The sequence below is a fragment of the Vipera berus genome (assembly GCF_964194415.1).
Source record: "Vipera berus genome assembly, chromosome: 1".
In the NCBI taxonomy this organism is placed as follows: Eukaryota; Metazoa; Chordata; class Lepidosauria; order Squamata; family Viperidae; genus Vipera; species Vipera berus.
The window spans coordinates 140,165,139-140,187,997 of record NC_138202.1 but is presented as its reverse complement, the minus strand read 5'-3'; the positions used below and the strand labels follow the sequence as shown (position 1 = coordinate 140,187,997).

Below are 22,859 nucleotides of genomic sequence, written 5' to 3'. Positions count from 1 at the left end.
AAACAAGGTTGGGGCTCCAAGCACTTTATTCTTTCCATCTCTATATAGTCTGATAGACAAAGGAAGAGTACGGATTTGTGAAGAGTAAGCAAAACACTTGGGAAGTCCCAACACATCATAACTAGCCATGAGATGCAATTATGAAGTTAACAAGCTTAATATCCTCACTTTGCAGAAAAATGTCCACCATGAGATGACCCTGTTCTTAATTGGTAGCATTTTCCCACTCATTACTCCTTTGGTCAGCTCACAGCTAAAGCACCATTCAAGCACCAAAGAAGTGAAATAGCTTCTCTTGGCTAAATTTCCAGCTCCCCCTTTGATAAATAAACACTGGCTAACAGGAAGAAAATGGTTCAACTTCAACCCTGTAAAATGTGCTGGGTGTTGAACTTAAGCTAAATTAAGCACTAGTAAATTTGGCCACCTGAGAACACTTCCCAAATGGTCTTAGAAGAAGCTGACAATCCCTTTCAAATGCTCCTAACTGAATTAACACTAATTCACCACTAACCAGATAATGAAGAACTGGAGATGGATGACCTCTGCTGCTGAACAGCAGACAATACTGTAAAAAGAGAATGGCAGCCATGTATGCATATAGCAGTTTTCAGTGCTTTTATTTTATTTTATTTTATTTTTTGTTAGCTATAAATGATATCGTTATTTTACTAGGCTACATTTAAAGAATCCACTAATTTCTTTCAGATCCCTAAAATAGTATCCCTTAGTATAATATCTGCCTTTGTCAATTAGTGATAGAGAAAAATATATGGTCAATAAGCAGCATATCCTGGTTTTTATTCAGGGAACATCAGGTGTTAGTTTGTATTCACCAGTACTAATTCAATTTCTAAGTCACAAAATAATCCCCCCAAAGAGAATGAGAAACGGAAGCCAAATGGAAACTAAAAGTTGAATCAATAATATGTAGGGTTAAAAAATAAAAATCTGATTCTCTGACCTCTGGATTCGGCATAAATTGAAAAGCAAACAATTACAATAGTGAAGGAGCACAAGTTTAAGAGTTCACATATAATAACACAGCTCTATAAAATTAATCCTCAGCTACTTGTACAAAGAAAGAAACCTTCCGTGATTATGTCACAGGTCTCAAATATCAATTTTGTGGGCAAAGTCTACAATGATCAGTGAACCTATTATTGATGCAAAAACAAACCCCCACACGTGGCTAAACTGTATTATAAAATGCTCACTTCACATGTATTGAGTCACTGTTTGTTTTAAGAGTTACAGATTCATTGGGAAGAAAAATATCTGGTTTACAGCATTGTTCATTTTTTGCTGTGGGCAAAAAAAAACCCAGTGATTAACTCAGACGATTCTCTGCTTAAAATACATTTGCATTGGTATTGTAACTATAATACATTTGTGGAATATTGGGCTCTTACTTTTTGTTCTAAGCATTTCATTGTATATTATCCGATGTAGATAATATAAAAGCTTGTATTCTGTTCTTGAAATAAATAGTATCTATCCAACATAAATATATCCCATTTTCATGAATGGATTTCATCCAGTAAAGAAATAAAACATTTAAAATATTATCAAATATTCTTTCAAATCAATACTGTCTGTAATCTGCACTAAATTGCAAGGTTTTATTCACCAGCCATCTGTCCAAACCTACTAAGTTAAGGAAAAAAAATATCTCCATATATATTTATAATATCTGTAGATTGAAGGTACCTGGGGGTAACATGTTTGGAAGATGGTGAGTTTGGAAATGAGCTGAAAAGTTCACTCCAATGCTTCCAGGAAGTCATTGGAACAGAAGGCTGGTAACAGATGAATGCTACAAGATTAAATTTAGGATAGCAATTACACTTTTCTTCAATTACCCACAGAATCAATAAAAAGAAGTTCCATTACCTTACTTCCATAATGGCTAAGATGGGCAGTGTTGATGAATAAGGAGCACTTGCTAATTGTGAATTTGGGGTTAAACCAGATTTCATTTCCCCAGGATCTCTCGCTTTAGTTTTAGTTCTAGTTACATTAAGGTGCATCATAGCTCACATTTCAAGGAGCAAAAAATGAGTCTATATTAAGACAGAATTTGGAAAGGGAGAAAAGAAACATAAGAGAATAAAGATAAATGATACTACCAGAAAGACAGCAAATAGTAGGTTCCAGCTTTTAAAAGGGAAGTTATATTTATACTCACTGAAATGAATACAATGAATAAAATTTCTTTCTGCTGTATAGCAAGCTAAGAAGGGAATTTACTGCAAAGAAAATATGTTTACAGTTACATAAATATCCAGTAAACTCTTTTTAGCTCAGTCCAGAATATTCCCATGAGGGCTGCTCCCTATGGTCAGCAACGACTAGCAGAATAAAATCCGCAGGGAATTTTTTTCTTTCCTTCCTTCCAGAATACTTTAAAATTTTTTAAATGTTCTCAGTGAATATCCTGGGGAAAAAATGTTTCTCAGAGTTCTTTCCCAGCTTTGAAATATTGGCACATATGTATCAATGATGCAGCATATCAAAAACAAATTGTATCAAGTACAATTGATACTTAATTATGAATTGATACAATTGATACTTAAATGTAAACTGCTCAAGTCACAATTGTCCAAATGGGGTGGCAATGTACATTTTTTCAATACATTAATGTCAAGTGTCTGGGAAATCAGGAGATTCAGGCAGTTCAAATGAGTATAAAGATTTATTGCAAGCTTAAGCTCTCTACGAGATTTATTGCAAGCTTAAGCTCTCTATGGGATATTTGAGGGAACACCTGCTGCCGGCATCAAGTTCCCTTCGTCCTGTGCGCTCCCACAGGGAGGGCCTTCTCAGGGTGCCGCCGGTAAAAGACTGCCGGCGGATAACACCCAGGGGGAGGGCCTTCTCTGTGGGTGCACCTTCCCTTTGGAACCAGCTGCCCGTGGAGCTTAGGACTGCCCCCAACCTTTGTTCATTTCGCCGGGACCTAAAGACCTGGCTCTTTGAGCTTTCTGGTCAGGCTGAGAGTTTTTAATTGGGGTTTTCATATTTTTACTTTAGGGATCGAATTTAATCATTTTTAATTGTTTCTTAATTTTTGTATTGTATTGATGTTTTAAACACCTTGTAAACCGCCCTGAGTCCTACGGGAATAGAGCGGTATATAAATCTAATAAAATCTAAATCTTAATCTAAACTACTAGTGGTCAAGGGAAATGAAAGGAATTTAAGAATTCAAGGTGGGCACTCAAGGACTCAGGACTGTTGATGCGTTTGACCCCTCCCTCGGGCTCAGCCTGGTCATCACCTACATAAATAAGCAGAGCTAGTATGCAGTATGCAGTATTTTTTGGTCTTACAGAAGAGAGCCACATAATCTAGTTGGGAATAAATAGTATTTACAAGGAGCAATATAATAAATTTAAAAAATAATATATTTAAAAATGAAAAGTTTATACAGTAACTGTATATATCTAACAATGTGAGTCACACATATTCTGATTAGCCTACAGTATTTACTTCAGTTGTCTTTATTTGCTGCTCCGTTGGGTGGGAGCTTAATCTTTCAGGCCCAATTATAAAAGTGTCTCACCTGGATATTCAAACATTTCTTCTCCTCTTCCATAGTAGACTTAGAAGCAGAAGAGGATTATAGGCCTTAATGAGGCACAGCAATCTCACAAAGCAGTTGCAGGGAGCAATCAAGAGAATTAATAAAATGCAACTGTATAGAAAAGCAGCACAAAAGTCTGGAAAGTCCATTGGACTAATCACACCACCCATAGTCAGCACTGTTTCACTGAGAATAAAATGTAATAACAACTTCAGATGTGAAATCTGCCATTATAAGAATTTTCTTGGCCTGATTTCCTGGGTCATGAATAAATGCAAATGGCAGCTGCTGGATGTAGAGTAGGTTATTCATTCAATCACATACAATGGTTGAAGGCAGCCTACATCATTAGAGGTCTACCAGTAGAGGTATATATAATTTCAAACGAACTTTGATATTTAGATGTCCAGATTGATGTGCTCCTGTCCTGGGCTTTGATCCCGAGGTGCCTGTTGGATGCCCGAGATGTGATAAGTCCACAGTTACAGTATCTATATTCCTCCTTATATGTTATGAGGATGTCAAATTGAAGTATTGACGTAAAACAGGGATCTCCAATCCCTGGTCTCTAAACTGGCACTGCTCTGCAGTATGCCAGCAACTGGTACACTGAAACAAGCGAAGCCCCATCCTCGGGATGCAGGCAGCATGCAAAACCACGCCCCCTCCAGTCCATGGAAAAACTTTTCTTCATGGAACTGGTCTTTGGTGCACCAAAAAGTTGGGGGCCATTGACATAAAAGATTTCCCTTATCAGCTTAATCTGGCTAAAAGGGGAGGGGGACACATCAGAAGTTTCTAACTTCTAACACTGCAAAGGACAATTCTTTCTGAGCAAAACCTTTATCTACATTCTAAGTGAGCAACATACCGATACTCTTACCATTTGGGGGAGGGGCTGGCACAACCAGAAGGGTGAAAAGGAATGAATGAACAAATAAGGAAGAGTAAGGAAGGAAGGTAAGGAAGGGGTTATGTTGTGTGGATACTTTGAAACAATGTATTTCTTAGTCCTTTCAAGTGTCAGGGCACTGTTGCTCTCTCTAGGCAGCCTGCTATGGTCCAAGAGGCACTGCTGATAACTGAATGTCACAAGAGGGGAGGGAAAATCACGCTCTGGAGAAGATAACCATAAATTTTAGCAAGTTCTGTAGACATGCTTAAATTTGGTTTGCTCTGCTTTTTTCTTATATCTCTTCAGGAAGAGCAACATTTTATGCTGCCACCTTGTGCTGTGAAACCCCAGTGCTGCTTTCTTTTTCTATAGCAGTATTAATGAACATCAGAAAAAGGCACTGAGTAGCTAAAGAGTTCTTTGTTCTTCTCCATGCCTCTGTCCATGCCAAAGTTTGGTAGCCTCGGGTGAGTCATCAAGCAGCTATCAGACAGTAAAGGAAGTACAGCCAAATCAAACTATTTCAATAATCCCAACTAAGAGCCATGAAAGAACATCTAGACCAGGGGTCCCCAACCCAAGTCTGTTGACCAGTACTGGGCCACGGTATGCCAGCAACCAGTCCACACAAACAAGCAAAATCCTATCTGTAAGATGCAGGCAGCAAAAAAAAAAAAACATGCACCTCTGGTCTGTGAAAAAACCTCCTTTCATGGAACCGGTCCCTGGTGCCCCAAAGGTTGGAGACCTCTGATCTAGACTAAGAGCACAGACTGAGGCTGCAAGGCAAGCCACCCCTCCAAAAATTGATATCAAATTGTGGTGGTTACCACATCAAAATGAGTCTGGGGTAGTGACTAAAGCCCCAGGCTAGAAAACAAGAAACCATAAATTCTAGTCTCACTTTGGCCATGGAAACATGTCATGTGACGTCGCACAATGTATCGGGACAGTTTTGCCATTGCTGGCAATGGGGTTGGCGTGGCTTCCAGATGACAAATCCGGCCCGCGGGCCAGCAGTTTAACACCCATGACCTAGAGTAACACAAGGAGTGTTAAATTAAATTAAAATATGTAACCAACACAGCTTATGTATTTAAAAGATACAAAAGTTAGCCACAAAATCCAAAAATATTGATATAATAAAGCACACTTTACTTACATAGCTAAGTAGGAATAGCCAACCTGGAATAATTTTATGCCAAGAAATGTATTTTAGTAAGTACTTCATCCCAATTCTATACAATAAGGATAGACGGACTTTAATCACTTTGCTTCCTAGCTCTGCATGGGTTATAGTTTATAACATATTTTTAAAAGATAGATAGATAGATAGATAGATAGATAGATAGATAGATAGATAGATAGATAGATAGATAGATAGATAGATAGATAACAACTTGCCCTTTAAAAGACAGGAAAATTTTATTTAAATCATAGTATCTAAATATTAGAAAGGACGTGGTGGCTCAGTGGGTTAGGACGCTGAGCTTGTCGATCAGAAGGTCGGCAGTTTGGCGGGTCGAATCCCGAGTGCCGCGTAACAGAATGAGTGCCTGTTACTCGTCCCAGCTTCTGCCAACCTAGCAGTTCGAAAGCAAGTAAAAATGCAAGTAGAAAAATAGGGACCACTCCGGTGGGAAGGTAACAGCGTTCCGTGCGCCTTTGGCGTCTAGTCATGCCGGCCACATGACCACGGAGATTTCCTCGGACAAACGCTGGCTCTTCGGCTTTGAAACGGAGATGAGCACCATCCCCTAGAGTCAGAAACGACTAGCACGCATGTGCGGGGGAACCTTTACTTTTATCTAAATATTATGATTTAATATTTTATATTAAATAAATATAAAAATATTTAATTATACTTTCAAAAAAATCTTGATTCAGTGAGAAGAAGATATAATAAGATAGAATTCCTGTTATTCATATGAAAGTCAGAAGAACTCATTCAATCTCTCTGAACTGCAATGTAATTGAGACCTTTCAGAAATTCAACACAAAATAAGTGTCACCCTAGGAGAAAGACTGAAGAATTCAAACTGAGGGTTTGGGTAATGAAAAATTAATTGAAGAATGCAATGGGGAAATGATCTAGAGAGGCACACCTTGAAAAGGAGCCCCTCTTTTTATCTGCATGAAAAGTGTAGCCTGGAAGCCAGCAATTCAATTAGGACATTAAATTTCTGCATAAAAGAAAATTTGTACTAGTAACCTTTATCTGGTTGCCCTGCCCATTTAATGTTTGGCTTGTCATTAGAAGCCACCCTGATGAGTAAGTAATTAAGAAGTAATTAATTTAAAATAGAATAAATATAATAAATTTGGATTTAGAAATAAACCTTATCAAAAGTTATATGCCCGTTCTCAACCTGTATCTGTCAGACGGATCTTATTTCATTCATATCTTTCATAACAGAGCCAAATTAATGGCTGTTTCTCAATCCAAGTTATAGCTCAGTTCAAAAGGACACAAATACACAATTTAGATGTAAAAACTCTTTAATGACAGCTTCAGGCATTCCACAACTGACAAAGCATTTATTGAGTGTCATATGCAAGAACAGCCACGAGACATTCAGGTCATATATAGCTTCTGGGAAAAACTTTTGACAGGAATATAATCAAAAGCAATTGAGATGCAGGAGAAAGGAAAGAACAGACAAAACGGAATATTAAGGAATTAAACAATTAAACATAAATAATACAGTAACTGAAACTAAAAGATTCTAGAGGCAGTAATGGCAGATACACTAAGTAAATTTAATCTAAAAACAGTGTGCAACTCAACTTACCGTCAGTGTAATTTATTTCTCCATGTAATCATTTTGTTGAAAATGCTTTTTTTTTCTTGTAAGATTTAATATAGCATAACACATATTAATAATATTTGTTGCTTTTTTTCATCTTCTAAATCAGTTTTCTGACACTCTTTAGTCTTGTTTGGTATGAATAGTCAAGGAACTCATGATCTGGCACCTGTGAAATAGCTTTAGGGCAAATCTAGCTCTATTATTATGGTAGAAAATGTGTACTGAAGAGGCTTTTGTTTGTACAGCTGGATGTACTTTGGCTTCTCTTTGCAGAGATTCTATTATTATTTTGGCTCCAACGGAAGCCAGTTCTCAAATAGGTGTTGATAGAAAGTTGCCAATACATTGCACATATAAATGCTTGTTTATTGATGCAACATCCTACAGGAGGGTGGGGAGCATAATAATCATAAGTACTTGGCGAACAAGGCTCTCCTCAACACTCAGATTCTGATCCTAATTATTAGGGTGGTTGTTGTTTTTTTTCCCTTTCACAAAAAAAGCTGATGAATTATTTGTGTTTGTATGATCAATGGTATCATTATAATTAGTAATATAAGACTCCAATGATTGGAGTGACCCATTTGGGCCAAACTAAGCCTGCTTTAAAATGAGAGATCCTCTCATTTTTAAGCAGGCCTAGTTTGGCCTAAATTTGTTCACTTCAGTCATCAGAGTCTTGGATAACATATTACATACAGTACCTATACAAGGGAAGATGCAGAGATTTTTAAAAGTGCAAAGTAAACAAAGAAATTACAATTATGGGGATAAAATGTCCCTGAACTATTGAAAGAAAGTTCAAAGGAGAGAAGGGAATGGGGGAGATCTGGAATCTTTTGCCTTATTGGATGTACTTGATGTTAAGTCCATAGTCTAAGAAACTTCATAAGGCCACCAATTAGCTATCAATGGACAAATCAACCAGCTAACTAAAATAAAGTGGTGGAGCAGTGGGCTAATGCCTCCTTAAGTAACACCAGCTGCCTGCAATTAGTGCAGGTTCGCATCCCACCAGGCTCAAGGTTGACTCAGCCTTCCATCCTTCCGAGGTAGGTAAAATGAGGACCCAGATGGTTGGGGGCAATAAGCTGACTTTGTAAAAATGCCGCTTGCCCCCCCCCCGAAAGCCCTAATAAGCAGGTATATACATAGAATTTTATTTTTTTTTATTTTTTTTTAATTCCATTTATATCCCGCCCTTCTCCGAAGACTCAGGGCGGCTTACAAGCTTAGCAGTAGCCTTCATTCTATGTATATGCCTGCTTATTAGGGCTTTCACACACACCCCAAGCGGCATTATTACAAAGTCAGCTTAATTGCCCCCAACAATCTGGGTCCTCATTTTACCTACCTCGGAAGGATGGAAGGCTGAGTCAACCTTGAGCCTGGTGGGACTCGAACCTGCACTAATTGCAGGCAGCTGGTGTTACTTAAGGAGGCATTAGCCCACTGCTCCACCAAGGCTCAAGAATGAAGGCTATTGCTAAGCACATTGTGCTTTAGATTGTAAGCCGCCCTGAGTCTTCGGAGAAGGGCGGGATATAAATGGGATTAAAAAAAAAGGACAAGGACAGCATCTGTGCATGAAGAACTGTTATAATGGGCAATTTTATCAGGGTTTCTTCTAGCACTGGGCTTTATTTCTTTACTTTCTTTCTTTCCTTCCCCATTCAGTGAATGGAGAAAAGGGGAAGAGAAGAAACGGGAGGGGGGAAAAAGGGAATATAGCTATAAAAAGATTCAGAGAAAAACCTCTCACCTTCTGATTAGATTACTTTTTCAATAGGACACAGAGATGTGTTGTTATGGATTTATGACGTGAAAGTTGCTCAAGGAGTCCTACGCAAGGATACTTAAAAGAGAAAATTTATGCAATTAGAAAGGAATTGAAAAAAATATGAAACTCACAAGCTGGTAAGGTTAGGTTTTCCAGAAGCTTAACAAGAATACAAAAAAAAAACCAAAAACGTGGAAACAATATATGTTTTCAGGAACATTAATAAGATCAGCAATGATGGAGTTAGATAAGATCATATAAGAAAATTGCAGAGGAGCTGTATTCTTTACATTTGCACTCAGTGGAGATGATGTAAATCAAATACGTTCAGTTTAGTTTGCCTGAACTAGTTGTTTTCAGGAAGAGGCTTTGAGGCGAGCAATAGAAAAAAGAGATTAAGTTTGAAGCCTTACTGTTCAGTCTCAGATTGCGCAGACATACCAGCAGACACAGTTGCTATGGAGTTAAGCAGATAACAGTAGACAAGATCGTCAATCAGAGCCTATGCAAAGAAAACTTGTCTGAATAAGTCCATGGGAAGTTTAAGCAGCAATAGAATGGTCCAAATTCATTCGAGGAATCAGAGCCCCAAGTCAGGTAGTCAGCCAGTCCAGTAGTCAAGGGTTCAAGAGTAAGTAAACACAGGAACAAGAATCACAAACTGGAATTCCAAATAGTTGTTTCCAAACAAAGTAAAGCAGCTCTAAAAGGCCCTGAAGATGTGGTCTTGTCAGCAAGCCTGGGGAACTGACTAGAGGTGGAATCGATCAAGTGGTTGATCAGATTGTGTTGCTGCTAACTTAGGCAGGGTAAGGTGGGGTTTGGGTTTTAATGCTGTGGGTTGTTGTTGTTGTTTAATGTTGTAAGCCACCCAGAGTCACGTGTGTGTTAGTAAGGTGGCCATATAAATTGGTTTAATAAATAAATAAATATGTCTGCAGGCAGCTGGCTGCATTACTCAGGCCTGGGCTATTGCCTAGTGAGAAGCCTTATTGACTCATGTTGTTCTGCTTGTCGTGCATGCATCTAGACCTGGGGCTGGGGGGGGGGTGTTGTGCCTCATCATCTGATTGCTCCATGTGATCAGGAGATGTCTGTGATTGCTCAGCCTCCTCAAATGAATCACTGCTTTATGATTCCTGAGGCTGATAACCCACAGACTCAGCTTGAGCAACGTTGTCAAAATTGGAGTCAAGGTTGAAGTCTGACTCCTGGCCCAGGTGGTTTACCAGTTTTCGGCACAAACTAGGATCAGCGTTTCAAACAGGATTTATTTTTTTCCTCAGTCCTATCTGTAGAGACTAAACTGAGTACTAGTTACAAAGCATGTAATCTCATTTTAAAAACTTCCATTCTGCTTTCCTCCCTGTTATGTCGTGGGCTCTGGTGAGCCAGAATGAATACACACAGTTGTTCTGAATGTAACACATCCTTTATTAGTTATGACAGAGCTTAACCCGGGCCGAGCCCAGCCACTATATATATATATATATATATATATATATATATATATATATATATATATATATATATATATATATATACAGTCAAACCCCATAGCAGCAGCCAATAGAATGGAACCCATGCTTCCCGCCAAGGTTGACCAATTGCAGGGCCAGAGATGGTCTGTCTAGGTTTCAGGAGAGCCGTTGACTCACATGGTATAATACCACAAGCTTAGTACATAACACTCCTTCCCCCAAAGAGCAAACTAAATTCCCCCAACAACTTGGCAACAGTCAAGGCTTATTGATCACTCCCAATAACCAACATACAAAATAACACAAAATACAAATAATAAGTAATGGTGCCTTTACATACAGTGTGATTATAACGTGACCTTTACAGACCTGACTTCAATAAGATTAAAAACCATCTCAGTGAAAATGTGTGTCCCCAGGCGGTTCAAATCACCCTTATTTCTGTAGGTAATGGTAGGGAGGCTTGTCAAACACTTACAATACTCATTTAACAACATAGTCAGTTAGATATGCCGGAGGTTTGTGTATCTGGGATGAACGCCTTGGGTTTCCCCCCACTTTGTGGTCTACCAGCTTACCTGGTGGGCTGGATAGACCCAAGTCCCCTTGTGCTCTGTTGTCTAGGGGAAGTGACATGCTCTGGCTGGCCTCAGTAGATTGGCCCAGCTGAGAGTCAGCCTGTTCTGCAGCATAAGCACAGCGATTTCTGAGATTTGGCTGGTCTGCCATATCAGGGGGTCCATGTTGCACCTCCAAGCTTCCTGGTGCATCCTCAGAACCCATTTCTACTGATGGAGAAAAACCCTGGTGGTCTTGGTGTGGGCTGGTTTGGGTGTCTGTGTGAGGGCCTCTGGAGGGACTTATGCCATGGTCCTTACTTAATGACTGTTCTGGAAACCTTTTCCTTAATTGGTCAATATGTCTTCTTATTTGACATTCCCCCTCCAACCCCACTACATAAGATAGGGGCCCTGACACCTTGGTTACCTTACCAGGAACCCACAATTGCCCATGCCCATAGATTCTGGCCCAAACCAGATCACCCATATGCAACCCCCTCGGGGGCTTCGGCCTGGAGGCTTCTGCTGCCACGTGGTCTGGATGCAATCTGTCCAGTTTAGTAATTAATTGTCTCCCCCAACGAAGCTCAGCAGGACTTTTACCTGTAGCTGTGCAGGGAGTGGAGTGCTGGCAGAGCAGAAAATCAGCCAGTCTGTGATGCCAGTCACCTGTGATAATACGCCTGAGTGTGTCCTTTGTAGTCCTTACCATCCGTTTGGCTTGTCCGTTAGACGAAGGGTGGAATGGTGCAGATGTAGCATGTCTGATGAGGTTAGCCCTGAGAAAAGCTTGAAACTCAGCAGCAGTAAATTGAGCCCCATTATCAGAAACCAGAACGTCAGGCAACCCATGTGTTGCAAAGAGTTTTCTCAGCACCTGGATGATCCTAGCAGTAGTCATATTAGGAACTGGGGTGACCTCCATCCATTTGGAATGGCTGTCTACAACTATTAGGAAAAGTTGTCCCTGAAAAGGCCCAGCGTAATCAATGTGAACCCTGTACCGTGGGGTATGTGTTTCTTCCTACCTGTGAACTGGGGCCTGAGACATTTCAGGCCGAGATTGCTGACAAGTATAGCAACCATGCACTTGATCCTCTACAGCCTTATCCAGACCAGGCCACCAAAGGTAGTTTCTAGCTAAGGCTTTCATCCTTACAATGCCAGGGTGGCCTTCATGTAGAGATTATAAGACTCTGTCCCTCAATGAGGTGGGAATTACGACCCTGTTGCTCCATAAAATGCAGCCCTTGTGAGCAGACAACTCATGTCTCCTGACAAAGTAACTTTGGAATTCTGATCCTGGACTTTTTTCTAGCCAACTCGTGTATACCCATGACAAAACCCTGCTCAGAATTTTATCTGAGGCTGTTTCAGCAGCAATGTCCCCAGCGTGAAGGGGAAATTCAGGTAAATCCTGAATAGACAATATTTTAGCAGCAGGTGCAGGGTCAGGCTCCATTGGTGGCAGTGGCAGTCTGCTTAGGCCATCCTCATGGCCCATTTCCTTCCCTGGTTTATGAAGTAACTTAAAAGTGTATGCAGGCAAAAATATGGACCACCTTAACATTCTGGGTGAAAGTATGTGAGGAGTTTGTTTGTCTGTTGTAAACAGCCCTAAAAGAGGTTTGTGATCTGTGTAGACAGTGAATTCCCTTCCATATAAACAATCATGAAATTTTTTAACACCTGCCACTATGGCCAATGCTTCCTTATCAATCTGGGCATAATTACGTTCAGCAGATGATAAGGTTCTGGAATAAAAGGCAATGGGAACTTGTTTCCCATTTCTCTTAACGTGGCTCAAAACTGCCCCCACCCCATAGGGAGATGCATCACATGCAAGACAAACTGGTTTAGACTCAATGTAATAAGTGACAGTAGACTTTTCAGATAAGAGACTTTTCAAGGTTTGAAAGCTTTTTTCATGCAAGGGCAACCACTTCCAAGGGGCTTTTTTATCAAGCAGCCTATGTAGGGGCTCTGCTATGGCAGTCTTATGAGGTAGAAATGTGTGATAAAAATTGAGGAGGCCCAAAAATGCCTGCAGCTCCCCTTTTGACTTTGGCCTTGGAGCCATTTTAATGGCCTTCAATTTTGAATCTGTGGGGTATATTCCATTAGCATCTATACGGAACCCCAAAAACTCCATGGATGAGACCCCAATACTACATTTATTTTTCTTTAATTTGAGGCCTGCTATGCGAAGCCTCTGCAAAACAGCCCTAAGCCTATTGGCCAACACTTCAGCGGATTCTCCAGCAATGAGAACATCATCAAAATAGGGACAGACTCCCTGAATACCTTTAAGTGTGTGTTCCATAACCCCTTGGAAAATACCTGGTGCCACACTGACTGCAAACTGTAAGTGCTCCCCTGTGAGTTACGATTGTTTGGGCCACGGCTGTGGCCTCATCAACCAGCTATTGCTGATATGCTTGCGCTAAGTTGAGCTTAGCAAAAATAGTTCCCCCTTGCAACGAAGCCAAAATATGGCTGACTACAGGAACTGGGTAAGCATGTTGACTAAGAGCCTTATTCAATGTACATTTATAGTCTGTGCATATACAAACCTCCTCATTAGGCTTCAGAGGGGTGACGATAGGAGTTTCCCACTTTCCCCCATCTACAGGCTCTAAAACACCTTGTTCCATGAGTTTATTGATTTCTGAGTTGATTTTGTGCTTCAGGGCAAATGGAACCCTCCTAGGTTTAATTTTGATGGGTACAACGAGAGGATTTAATTTGAACAAAATTGGCGGCCCTTTATAAGTTCCCAGATTTGACTCGAACACATCCACAAATTCCTTGCAAACGGACATGAGGTCTGCTGTCTGAGTTCGGTTAATGCCTGTAATTTGAATGCCCAGGGCATCAAACCAATCAAGTCCTATAAGACTCGTACTTTGGCCCTGTACTACTATGACATCCAGGTGCCCCCAAAACACTTTAAATTTTACCAGTACAAAGGCTTCCCCCATAACCTTAACATTAGTGTTCTGGAAGTCAGTTAACACAATATCAGAGGGCCTTAGTTTAACCCATTTGTTTCTGCGCCTGCAAACACAGTTGAATGTGTCTTGCAAAATGATTGATACAGCCGAGCCGGAGTCCAACTCCATTTTACAAGGAACTCCTTGTAGCTCTACTGCGAGCTTGAGTTTAGGCCTTCCTCTGCAATCTGGTTAGCACATAAATAGTTTTCTACCTGTGAGAGGTAAGACGGCCAATCTTCTGGATGCTTGATGTCGAACTCTCTGAGTTTGCCGACCTTCAGCATCTTCTTGATTCCAGTGCTCACGGATCCTGCTTCGAAGGCTCAGGAATGCTTTCACTGAGCACGTGGCCGCTAGTGTAGCGTTACTAGCCAGCCTGGAGAAAGGGGGAAAATGTATCTTCCCACCAGTGCGTCTTGCCAACCCCTCGCTGACTTAAGCTCTTTTCAGGCAGTGAAGCAGGACCCCACCCTCATCGCCACTGTTATGTCATGGGCTCTGGTGAGCCAGAATGAAATACACACAGTTGTTCTGAACGTAACTTGTGGTATCACACCACATGAGTCAACAGCTCTCTTGAGACCTAGACAGACCGTCTCCGGCCCTGTAATTGGTCAACATACAGTCAAACCCCATAGCAGCAGCCAATAGAATGGAACCCATGCTTCCTGCCAATGTTGACCAATTACAGGGCCGGAGACGGTCTGTCTAGGTCTCAAGAGAGCTGTTGACTCATGTGGTGTGATACCACAAGCTCAGTACATAACACTCCCCTCGACCCTCATAATGGTACAGTCTCAGCAATGTGGTAAACCAATGATTCCACAAAAAGCAGCATGTTTTCTCCTCAATTGTTTTTTTTTCAAGGAAAATGCCTAATTTATGTTGGATCTTGTGTGGGATACTATACAAAGACCCCCTAGCTTTAATTTCCTTTGAAGATCTTTGTTTCCAATCTTTCTCATTGTGGACAAGCAAAGAAGCAGTAACTTTGAAAAAACTAAATGGTGAAACTTTCATCTGAAGAAGAAAAATTACTACTGCTATTTCTGCTCCAGCTGGAATAGAAATATTTGAGAGGATTATATGGATGGCAGTGAGAACTACTGATGTCAAGTTTTTTTTTTTTAAAAAAAAAAATGATGACTATCAACGTTTGCATGGAATAATCAGTTATACAGAAGAACACAGTATGTTAAAGGATATATCTGGGTTGCAAAAATAAGAGAAAAGGTCTGTATTTAAACAAGGGAGAAGTCAGATAATAGCTGATACTGTATATCGTACATGCAGCAGATAAAAAACAAAAGTACATCAATGATTTTCTGTTCTACAAAAAAATGGAGAAGAGACAGAGAAGAGAAGCAAACCATAAATAAGAAATGGGGAAAAAACAATGGAAGAACAACAATCTAAAGAAAAATATTGAGCAAAAAGCCTGATGCCATTATAATCACAAAATCCAGTTGTTGCAAACTGCGAGTGATATGTCCAGCACAGTTTCTTGAGCACCATACATGACTCATGGGTTTCCAATATTTTTTGGGTCCATTCAATTCCAGTCACCAAATAGTGGCTTGGTGACAATGTCTGGATGGGGCCTAATACCATATTACAATCTTAGTGTTCAAGATTAAGTCATACATTTTGTTTATGAATAAAATGATTTGTTTATATTTGTTATTGCAGACAAACCAAATCTTGGATTTACAAGAGGAACCAGTTCTGAAAAGTAACTAGTTTCAGATATGGGGCAAGAGGAACTGAAGACCATGGAATCATATGGTTAGAACAGACCTTGGATGTCTTCTAATCCAATCCCTTGGCCAGTGCAGGAATCATTCTGGACAATGGCTGTCCTGTCTTTTGAAGATAGCACCTCCCCTTGTCTCACATTCAATAATCAGTCAAGTGGTGGTTGAAACTGACTTTGGCACTGGGAAAAGGAGGACTCCATCTTCATAAATGCAGAGTAATAATAAGACAATTATTAAGTGTTTAATTAATAAATGTCTGTTTCTATCTCCTAGCTTCTGCTATTTGATGTTGTTTCCCCAGCCTTCCAGTGAGTAGCAAGCTTCTACAATCAGACCTAAATTGATACACATCGAGATTCAAAGAGACTTCAATTTTGAGTTTGCAATGTGAGGTTAACTCACAAACTACAGTGATTTGTTTCTATTTGCTTTGAGACTTGAGATTTAATTGAAAAATGACAAGATTTTTCCATATCCAATAAGGAGGCTTCAAAACTCTAGCAGCTGCTTCATTTGGGGGCAAAGGTGGATAAAAATAGCAGGGACAGTATACCCTTAGATAAAATGAGGAACACTACAAAGTTTTGGCTACCGTATTTTCCGGCGTATAAGATGACTTTTTAACCCATGAAAATCTTCTCAAAAGTTGGGGGTCGTCTTATACGCCCAGTCATCTTATACGCCAGGGAAAAAAACATAAATCAATCGAGCGTCCCCATTCTTGCAAAGCAACTTCAAGCCTCCTTAGTCCAGTCCCCCCTCCAACGTGACTCTCCCTTCCCACCCCCAAGAGCCTCTAAGCCCCTTCCCCTCCCCCTTGCAAATGCCAGACCCCGGGAGCGGCAGGAAGCCCCTCACCCTCACCCAAGCGGCATCTGAGCATAAGCAGAGCGCGCCCTGCTACCCGCTATCTCTCCCGGCAGTCTGGACAGCGGTACTTGGCAGCCTGGCACCCCTCTCGCCCGCAGACCACGCAGCGGCCCTCGCCAGCCGGCCTCGGCATGGCCTCCCCAAGCCTGGCTCTCCAGCGCGTCTTCCGGGCCCGCCTGGCTGACCGCCTCCTGGGCGGGGCTTGGCTCCAGACGCGCAGCTGCTCCATCTGCAAATGTGCTCTCAAAGCCGGATTGCGCTCAGCTGCAGGCTGCCGAAAGGCGGGGACTTGGAGTTCGGACTCGGACTGCGGCTTCTGGCGTGCCGTTTGCAGAGTCTGGCCTGGAAGAGTGCGTCGTGTGAACACAGCTCTTGCGTTTATTCCAAAGGGTGGGTGGAAGGAAAAGCCCCTTTGGGCTTCAAAAGGGAGGCTTTGCACCATCTGCATCAGACGGGGCTGAATCGGGCTTGTGTCGGACACTTGGCAACTGGCATGTAAGTATTTTCCGGCGTATAAGACGAAAAATCTTGAAAATCTTCTCAAAAGTCGGGGGTCGTCTTATACGCCAAGTCATCTTATACGCCGGAAAATACGGTAGATAGCTTCAAAATTTTCACTACAACCATTTTTTTTAAAATAATCTTTTTAAGGAATAAATAACAGAGATGAGAAAAGAAACATTCAGCAATCATCAAATTGTCCAGCAAAGAGGCAAAGTTGTGCTGAACCTATGCAGAAACTAGTACATTTGTACAACCAACGACACAAACTATCCAAATGTTTAGAAAGTAAGCTGTTACTTTCTTTTTTGAAGTGCCAGTTTTGTTTAGATACTGAAGAACTTCTATAAGCTCCCTGAAATCACAGATAGAGGGAGGAGGAAGGAAGGAAGGAAGGAAGGAAGGAAGGAAGGAAGGAAGGAAGGAAGGCCATGTTATTGAGTGCTTTTTTAATTCTGATAATTGACTTTTGACAGTTCAGAAGAATTCCCATTTTTGTAGTAAGATCACCACAGGAAATGTAATTTTCTCTCTCTCAGTGTATGTGTGTGTGTGCATGTGTGTGTGTGAGAGAGAGAGAGAGAGCAAAGTTAAGATTTGTATCTGACCCCAATGCCATTAGATGAAGAATGAAGCCAAAGTGGTGTTAGTCTTGCTATACTAAAAGAGCTCTAATGGGTGGAAACTACAATGAGGTGGTGTAAGTCACTAGCCAGCCACTAAAGCCAGTGTCAAAGTAAAAATACTATCATATCCTTCAAAAGCTAAGAAGTACTTCAAACCTGCAAGTCTACTTCTCTGAGGCCCAGCCCAATAAGTACACAAAACAATCCAGCCAAAGTTCAGTACTTTATCTACTTACACACAACAGATAGAATCTTGCCAGACTAAACCCTTACTATTCCCATCCTGATAGATATACCCTTTTTGATTCTGGACTGTGGCTATCCCAAAACTGTTTCTCTGTCTTCTATCCAGTTTCAGGCTGTTCTGTCTCTTGTCTCATCCCCCACCTTGAAATCTGCTCTTTTCTTCCTGGGAAACTGCCACGTCACTGAAGCCCATTTCCCTAGCTCCCCCTCCATAGGCTCCATCTTTCTCATCTTCCACAGATTCAGCTGCTTAGTTGAATTAAATCTGCCCTTCAAAACTGTGTACTCTATTCAGAAAAGGGCTCACTAGCAACAGCAGGAAGAGATTAGATAATGATAGGAACCAGTGGAAGTCCTGGGGAATAGTGGTGTGTCCAGTGGTGGGATTCAAATATATGAACAACAGGTTCTCTGTGTCAATGCCGCTTCCAGAAGTCCATTCTGGGCCTCAGCAACAAAAAATTAGCTACCAGTTCTACTGAACTGGTGCAAACTGGCTGAATCCCACCACTGGGCGTGTCACTGCAGGATATCTGGCTCCATCACCAGCATCCTCATCACTCTTACTAGTGAAAAAAACCTAATTCAGCTTCCCTCCTAATGGATAGGATTTGTTATGAAGCTTAATATAAGGCAAAGGATGAGAACTGAAGGGCTAGGTTCTTGTGCACAATCCTTTATATAGGTCCTTTATATCCCCTCTTACATATCAGCTTTGGGAGATAATCCAAACAGGAAGCATACCCAGAAGTACAAGCAATATCTTTGTTGTAAAGTTTCATTAAAAGAATATTGCAAGTTTTGAAGCATGTTCTTTCCTTGTCACCTTTATAGCTGAATAGGGAGACCTTTGCCCCATGCTCATTCCTTCTGCACGCTAAGCTGCCTCTTATCCAATTTTTCCTCTGACTGTGGCCCTTTCCCTTCTCCCAAGATAATGTCCACATCCAATTGCACACATCCCTTTCCGGCTGACGGTAGACCTGAGCAAGGCTACCAATGATGCACATGAATAATTGCATCCAACTCCAAGCCATGATTAGGTGTACATCCATGCCACAGCCAAGCCAAGCTCTACCTATATAAATGTAATCCATAATGTGTCAGTTCAGGCATTATTTCCTCAGCAGGCTTCACATCTGGAAATTTGGACAAAGCTTCACCCATCTGGAACTCCGCTATGCCAGCATTTTGCTTCAGAAATGGAATTCCTGGCTTATTTGCCCCTCCCTGACTACACTCCTCCATTAGTTCCCATGGTGCTATTCTTGTATATTTCCTTAGTTTTCTCTCAGGCTGCTAAACTGTACAGATGTCATCCTTAGCAGGTAGACCATACAGGAAACCTGACCAAATGAGCTAATTCTACTTTATTCTAAAGCTACATTAACAGTCTGAAAGTGCAATTCTCTCGTTGTCTTCTTTACAGCCTAAAAAGGTTAGGCACAATCCCTTCCTCTTGCTCTACCCACTATCCAGATATGGGCTATGCCCCCTTTTATCTGACCATTCTCTAGGCAGCATCCTTTGACTGTCTCCCAAGGTCATTCCCTCATACCACTACAGAGCAGCTTCCCAACTGTCAAGCCTGTTTAAGCATATCCTCTCCCCTTTCACCTGTGATTGGGGAAATTACACTTCTCGTGCTTTCTCTTCATTTTCTTCCTTTCTCCGTTTTCTTTTTCCCTCCAGCTGCATTGACAGGTGGGAAGAGAGAGACCTTGTCCACCCGCCTGCTTACAAGCAGGGAGGTAGCTGCTCCCTCTCCTTTGAGTGCCACAATGGCTGGTGATAGGGGAACCAAATAAAAGGAAAAGCACAGAAAACATAATCCCTTAGCCCAGCAATATCATTGCCAACAGAGGATTAATCTCTGACAAGACGATGGCAGGGTTGCTAGGAAACCAAGTCTTCCACTCTGAGCTAGTGTTGGGGGAGGTCAGGTTTTGTAACAGGAAATCAGTTTTAAGGCTCATTTAAAGTAAAGAATCTGAGAAGATGTGAACTTATTCTTAAAACTTCAATGCTACATAGTAGTAAAGGGGTACATGTAATTCGCTGCCTTTTTTTTATAAAAAGCAGCTAACAGGAATGGCACAGAATCCTGTTCTTTTTCTAGAATAGAATAGAGCTGGAATGGACCTTGGAGGACTTCTAGTCCAGCCCCTTGGTCAACCAGGAGAACCTATACCATCTCGGACAAGTGAGTTTCTAGCCTCTTCTTAAAAATATCCAGTGATGAAGCACCCATGATTTCTGAAGGTGAATGAATGAATGAATGAATGAATGAATGAATGAATGAATGAACCTTTATTATCAAAGTACAACATGTATACATTGAGATTGGCTGAGCTTCCCTTTGTGCCCCCACCACCACAACTCACAGTGACAACAAACCCACCATCTTGTTACACTATGTGAGATAATTGCACGACACACTGGCCTCGCAAGTCAATCATACATAAAGTTATTTCCTGTTCAAAAGCCTGACAGCCCATGGATAGAAGCTGTTCTTCAGCCTGTTGGTATGGCTGGCTATACTTCTGTATCTCCTACCCAAGGGTACCGACCAGGGTGTGAGTTGTCCCTGAGAATTTTCCTCACTCTTCCAAGGCAGCGAGCCCTGGTGATGTCATCCAGTGGTGTCAGGGGACAGCCCCCAATGTCTTGTGCTGTGCTCACCACCCTCTGTAATACTTTCCTATCCGTGGCTGTCAGGCCAGCATACCAAACCACAATACAGTGCGAGAGGACGCTCTCTATAGTAGACCGGTAAAAGAAGGTCATTAGCTGTTGTTCTACCCTGTTCTTCCACAAGACCCTGAGGAAGTGGAGTCTCTGTTGGGCCTTTCTGGCCACCTGGGTTGTTTTGACTTTCCAGGTAAGATCTTCACAGAGGTAGACTCCCAGGAATTTAAAGGAGAAGACTCTCTCCACACAGCCCCCCCTCCCCTGATGTAAATTGGGGCAGGTTCCTCTCTTTTCCTCTGGAAGTCTAGCACCATCTCCTTTGTCTTGCCGATGTTCAGGTGCAAGTTGTTCTTTAAACACCATAAGGATAGTTTTTGTACCTTCCCCCTGTACGCTGTTTCATCTCCACCTGTAATAAGACCCACTATGGTGATATCATCTGTGAACTTAATGATTGCAGTGGATGGGTCAGACTATACACAATCATATGTGTACAGTTGTTCCACCGGTTAATTGTCCTCACTGTTAGGAAGTTTCTCCTTAATTCCAGGTTGCTTCTCTCTTTGATCGGTTTCCAACCATTGTTTCTTGTCCTGCCCTCTGGTGCTTTGGAGAATAGTTTGACCCCCTCTTCTTGGTGGCATCCCCTCAAATACTGGAACACTGCTATCATGTCTCCCTTATTTCTTCTTTTCTTTATACTAGCCAAACCCAGGTCCCGCAGCCATTCTTCATATGTTTTAGTCTCCAGGCCTTTTATCATCTTAGTTGCTCTTCTCTGAATTTCTTCCAAATTCTCAACATCTTTTTTTGTAGTATGGTGACCAAAACTGGTTGCAGTATTCCAGGTGTGTTCTTACTAGGATTTTATAAAGTGGTATGAATACTTTGCATGATTCTAGGGTCATGTTTCATGAAATTATAGCACTGGGGATTGTGTTCTAACAAAACAAGGCCACCATTCCTTCAGTGATGGATGCGCCTCACAGCAGGTGTGTTTTAAGGGGTGAGTAGGAGTGAAATGCAGCCCAGCTGTGCCTGGAAAGTGAAAGGAAAAATTCTGAGTTGGATTATACTTTATTGTCAGGCTCTTAGAGGCTATCCAGATACAGGTAGTCCTCAACTTAGAACCACAATGGAGCTCAAAATTTCTGTTGTTAAGCAAGACAGTTGTTATGTGAGTTTTGCTCCATTTTATGACCTTTCTTGCCACAGTTTTATTTTAATTCCATTTATATCCCGCCCTTCTCCAAAGACTCAGGGCGGCTTACAAGCTTAGCAGTAGCCTTCATTCTATGTATATGCCTGCTTATTAGGGATTTCACACACACCCCAAGCGGCATTATTACAAAGTCAGCTTAATTGCCCCCAACAATCTGGGTCCTCATTTTACCTACCTGGGAAGGATGGAAGGCTGAGTCAACCTTGAGCCTGGTGGGATGCGAACCTGCACTAATTGCAGGCAGCTGGTGTTACTTAAGGAGGCATTAGCCCACTGCTCCACAGTTGTTAAGTGAATCACTGTAGTTTTTAACTATGATGACTGTCCAGTGACTACCCTGGGACACTGCAACAATCATAAATATGAGTTAGTTGCCAAGCATCCGAATTTTGGTGACATGATGATGGGGATGCTGCAATGGTTATAAGCAGAGGTGGGATTCAAATATGTGAACAACCAGTTCTCTGTGTGAATGCTGTTTCTGGAAGTCCGCTCTGGGCCTGGGCAACCAAAAATTAGCTATCGGTTCTGCCGAAGTGGTGTGAACTGACTGAATCCCACCACTGGTTACAAGTCACTTTTTTCAGTGCTGTGATAATTTTGAACGGCCACTAAATGAACTGTTGTACATCAAGGGCTACTTGTACAGAGTCCCAACTTGGTTTAAGAGCAGGAAGAGAATGCTGAATGCCATCCAGATCCAGCTCCTATGGTCACCCCGACTGTCTTCATCTTCCCTACACGTCCCCAAGAAGTTGAAAATGTATCCCTCTAAAAGCTTTACAACACTTAAAGGTGTCCTTGCCAACCTTCTGGCAGCTGTAATTTGCTATTCAAA

At 41.5% G+C, this 22,859-nt stretch overlaps 1 protein-coding gene across 1 annotated transcript in view; it reads left to right on the top strand.

Moving 5' to 3' along the window:
* The window catches only part of VWDE (von Willebrand factor D and EGF domains), a gene marked incomplete at its 5' end in the record, with an annotated part of 228,776 nt that extends 212,915 nt beyond the window's left edge, over window positions 1–15,861 (top strand). The window contains one exon of the mRNA XM_081339263.1: window positions 15,798–15,861. Within this exon, the coding sequence (XP_081195389.1) occupies window positions 15,798–15,848 (51 nt within the window). The 3' untranslated portion in view covers window positions 15,849–15,861. The remainder of the gene's footprint in view (window positions 1–15,797) is intronic.
* Between the last annotated feature and the right edge of the window lie 6,998 nt (window positions 15,862–22,859).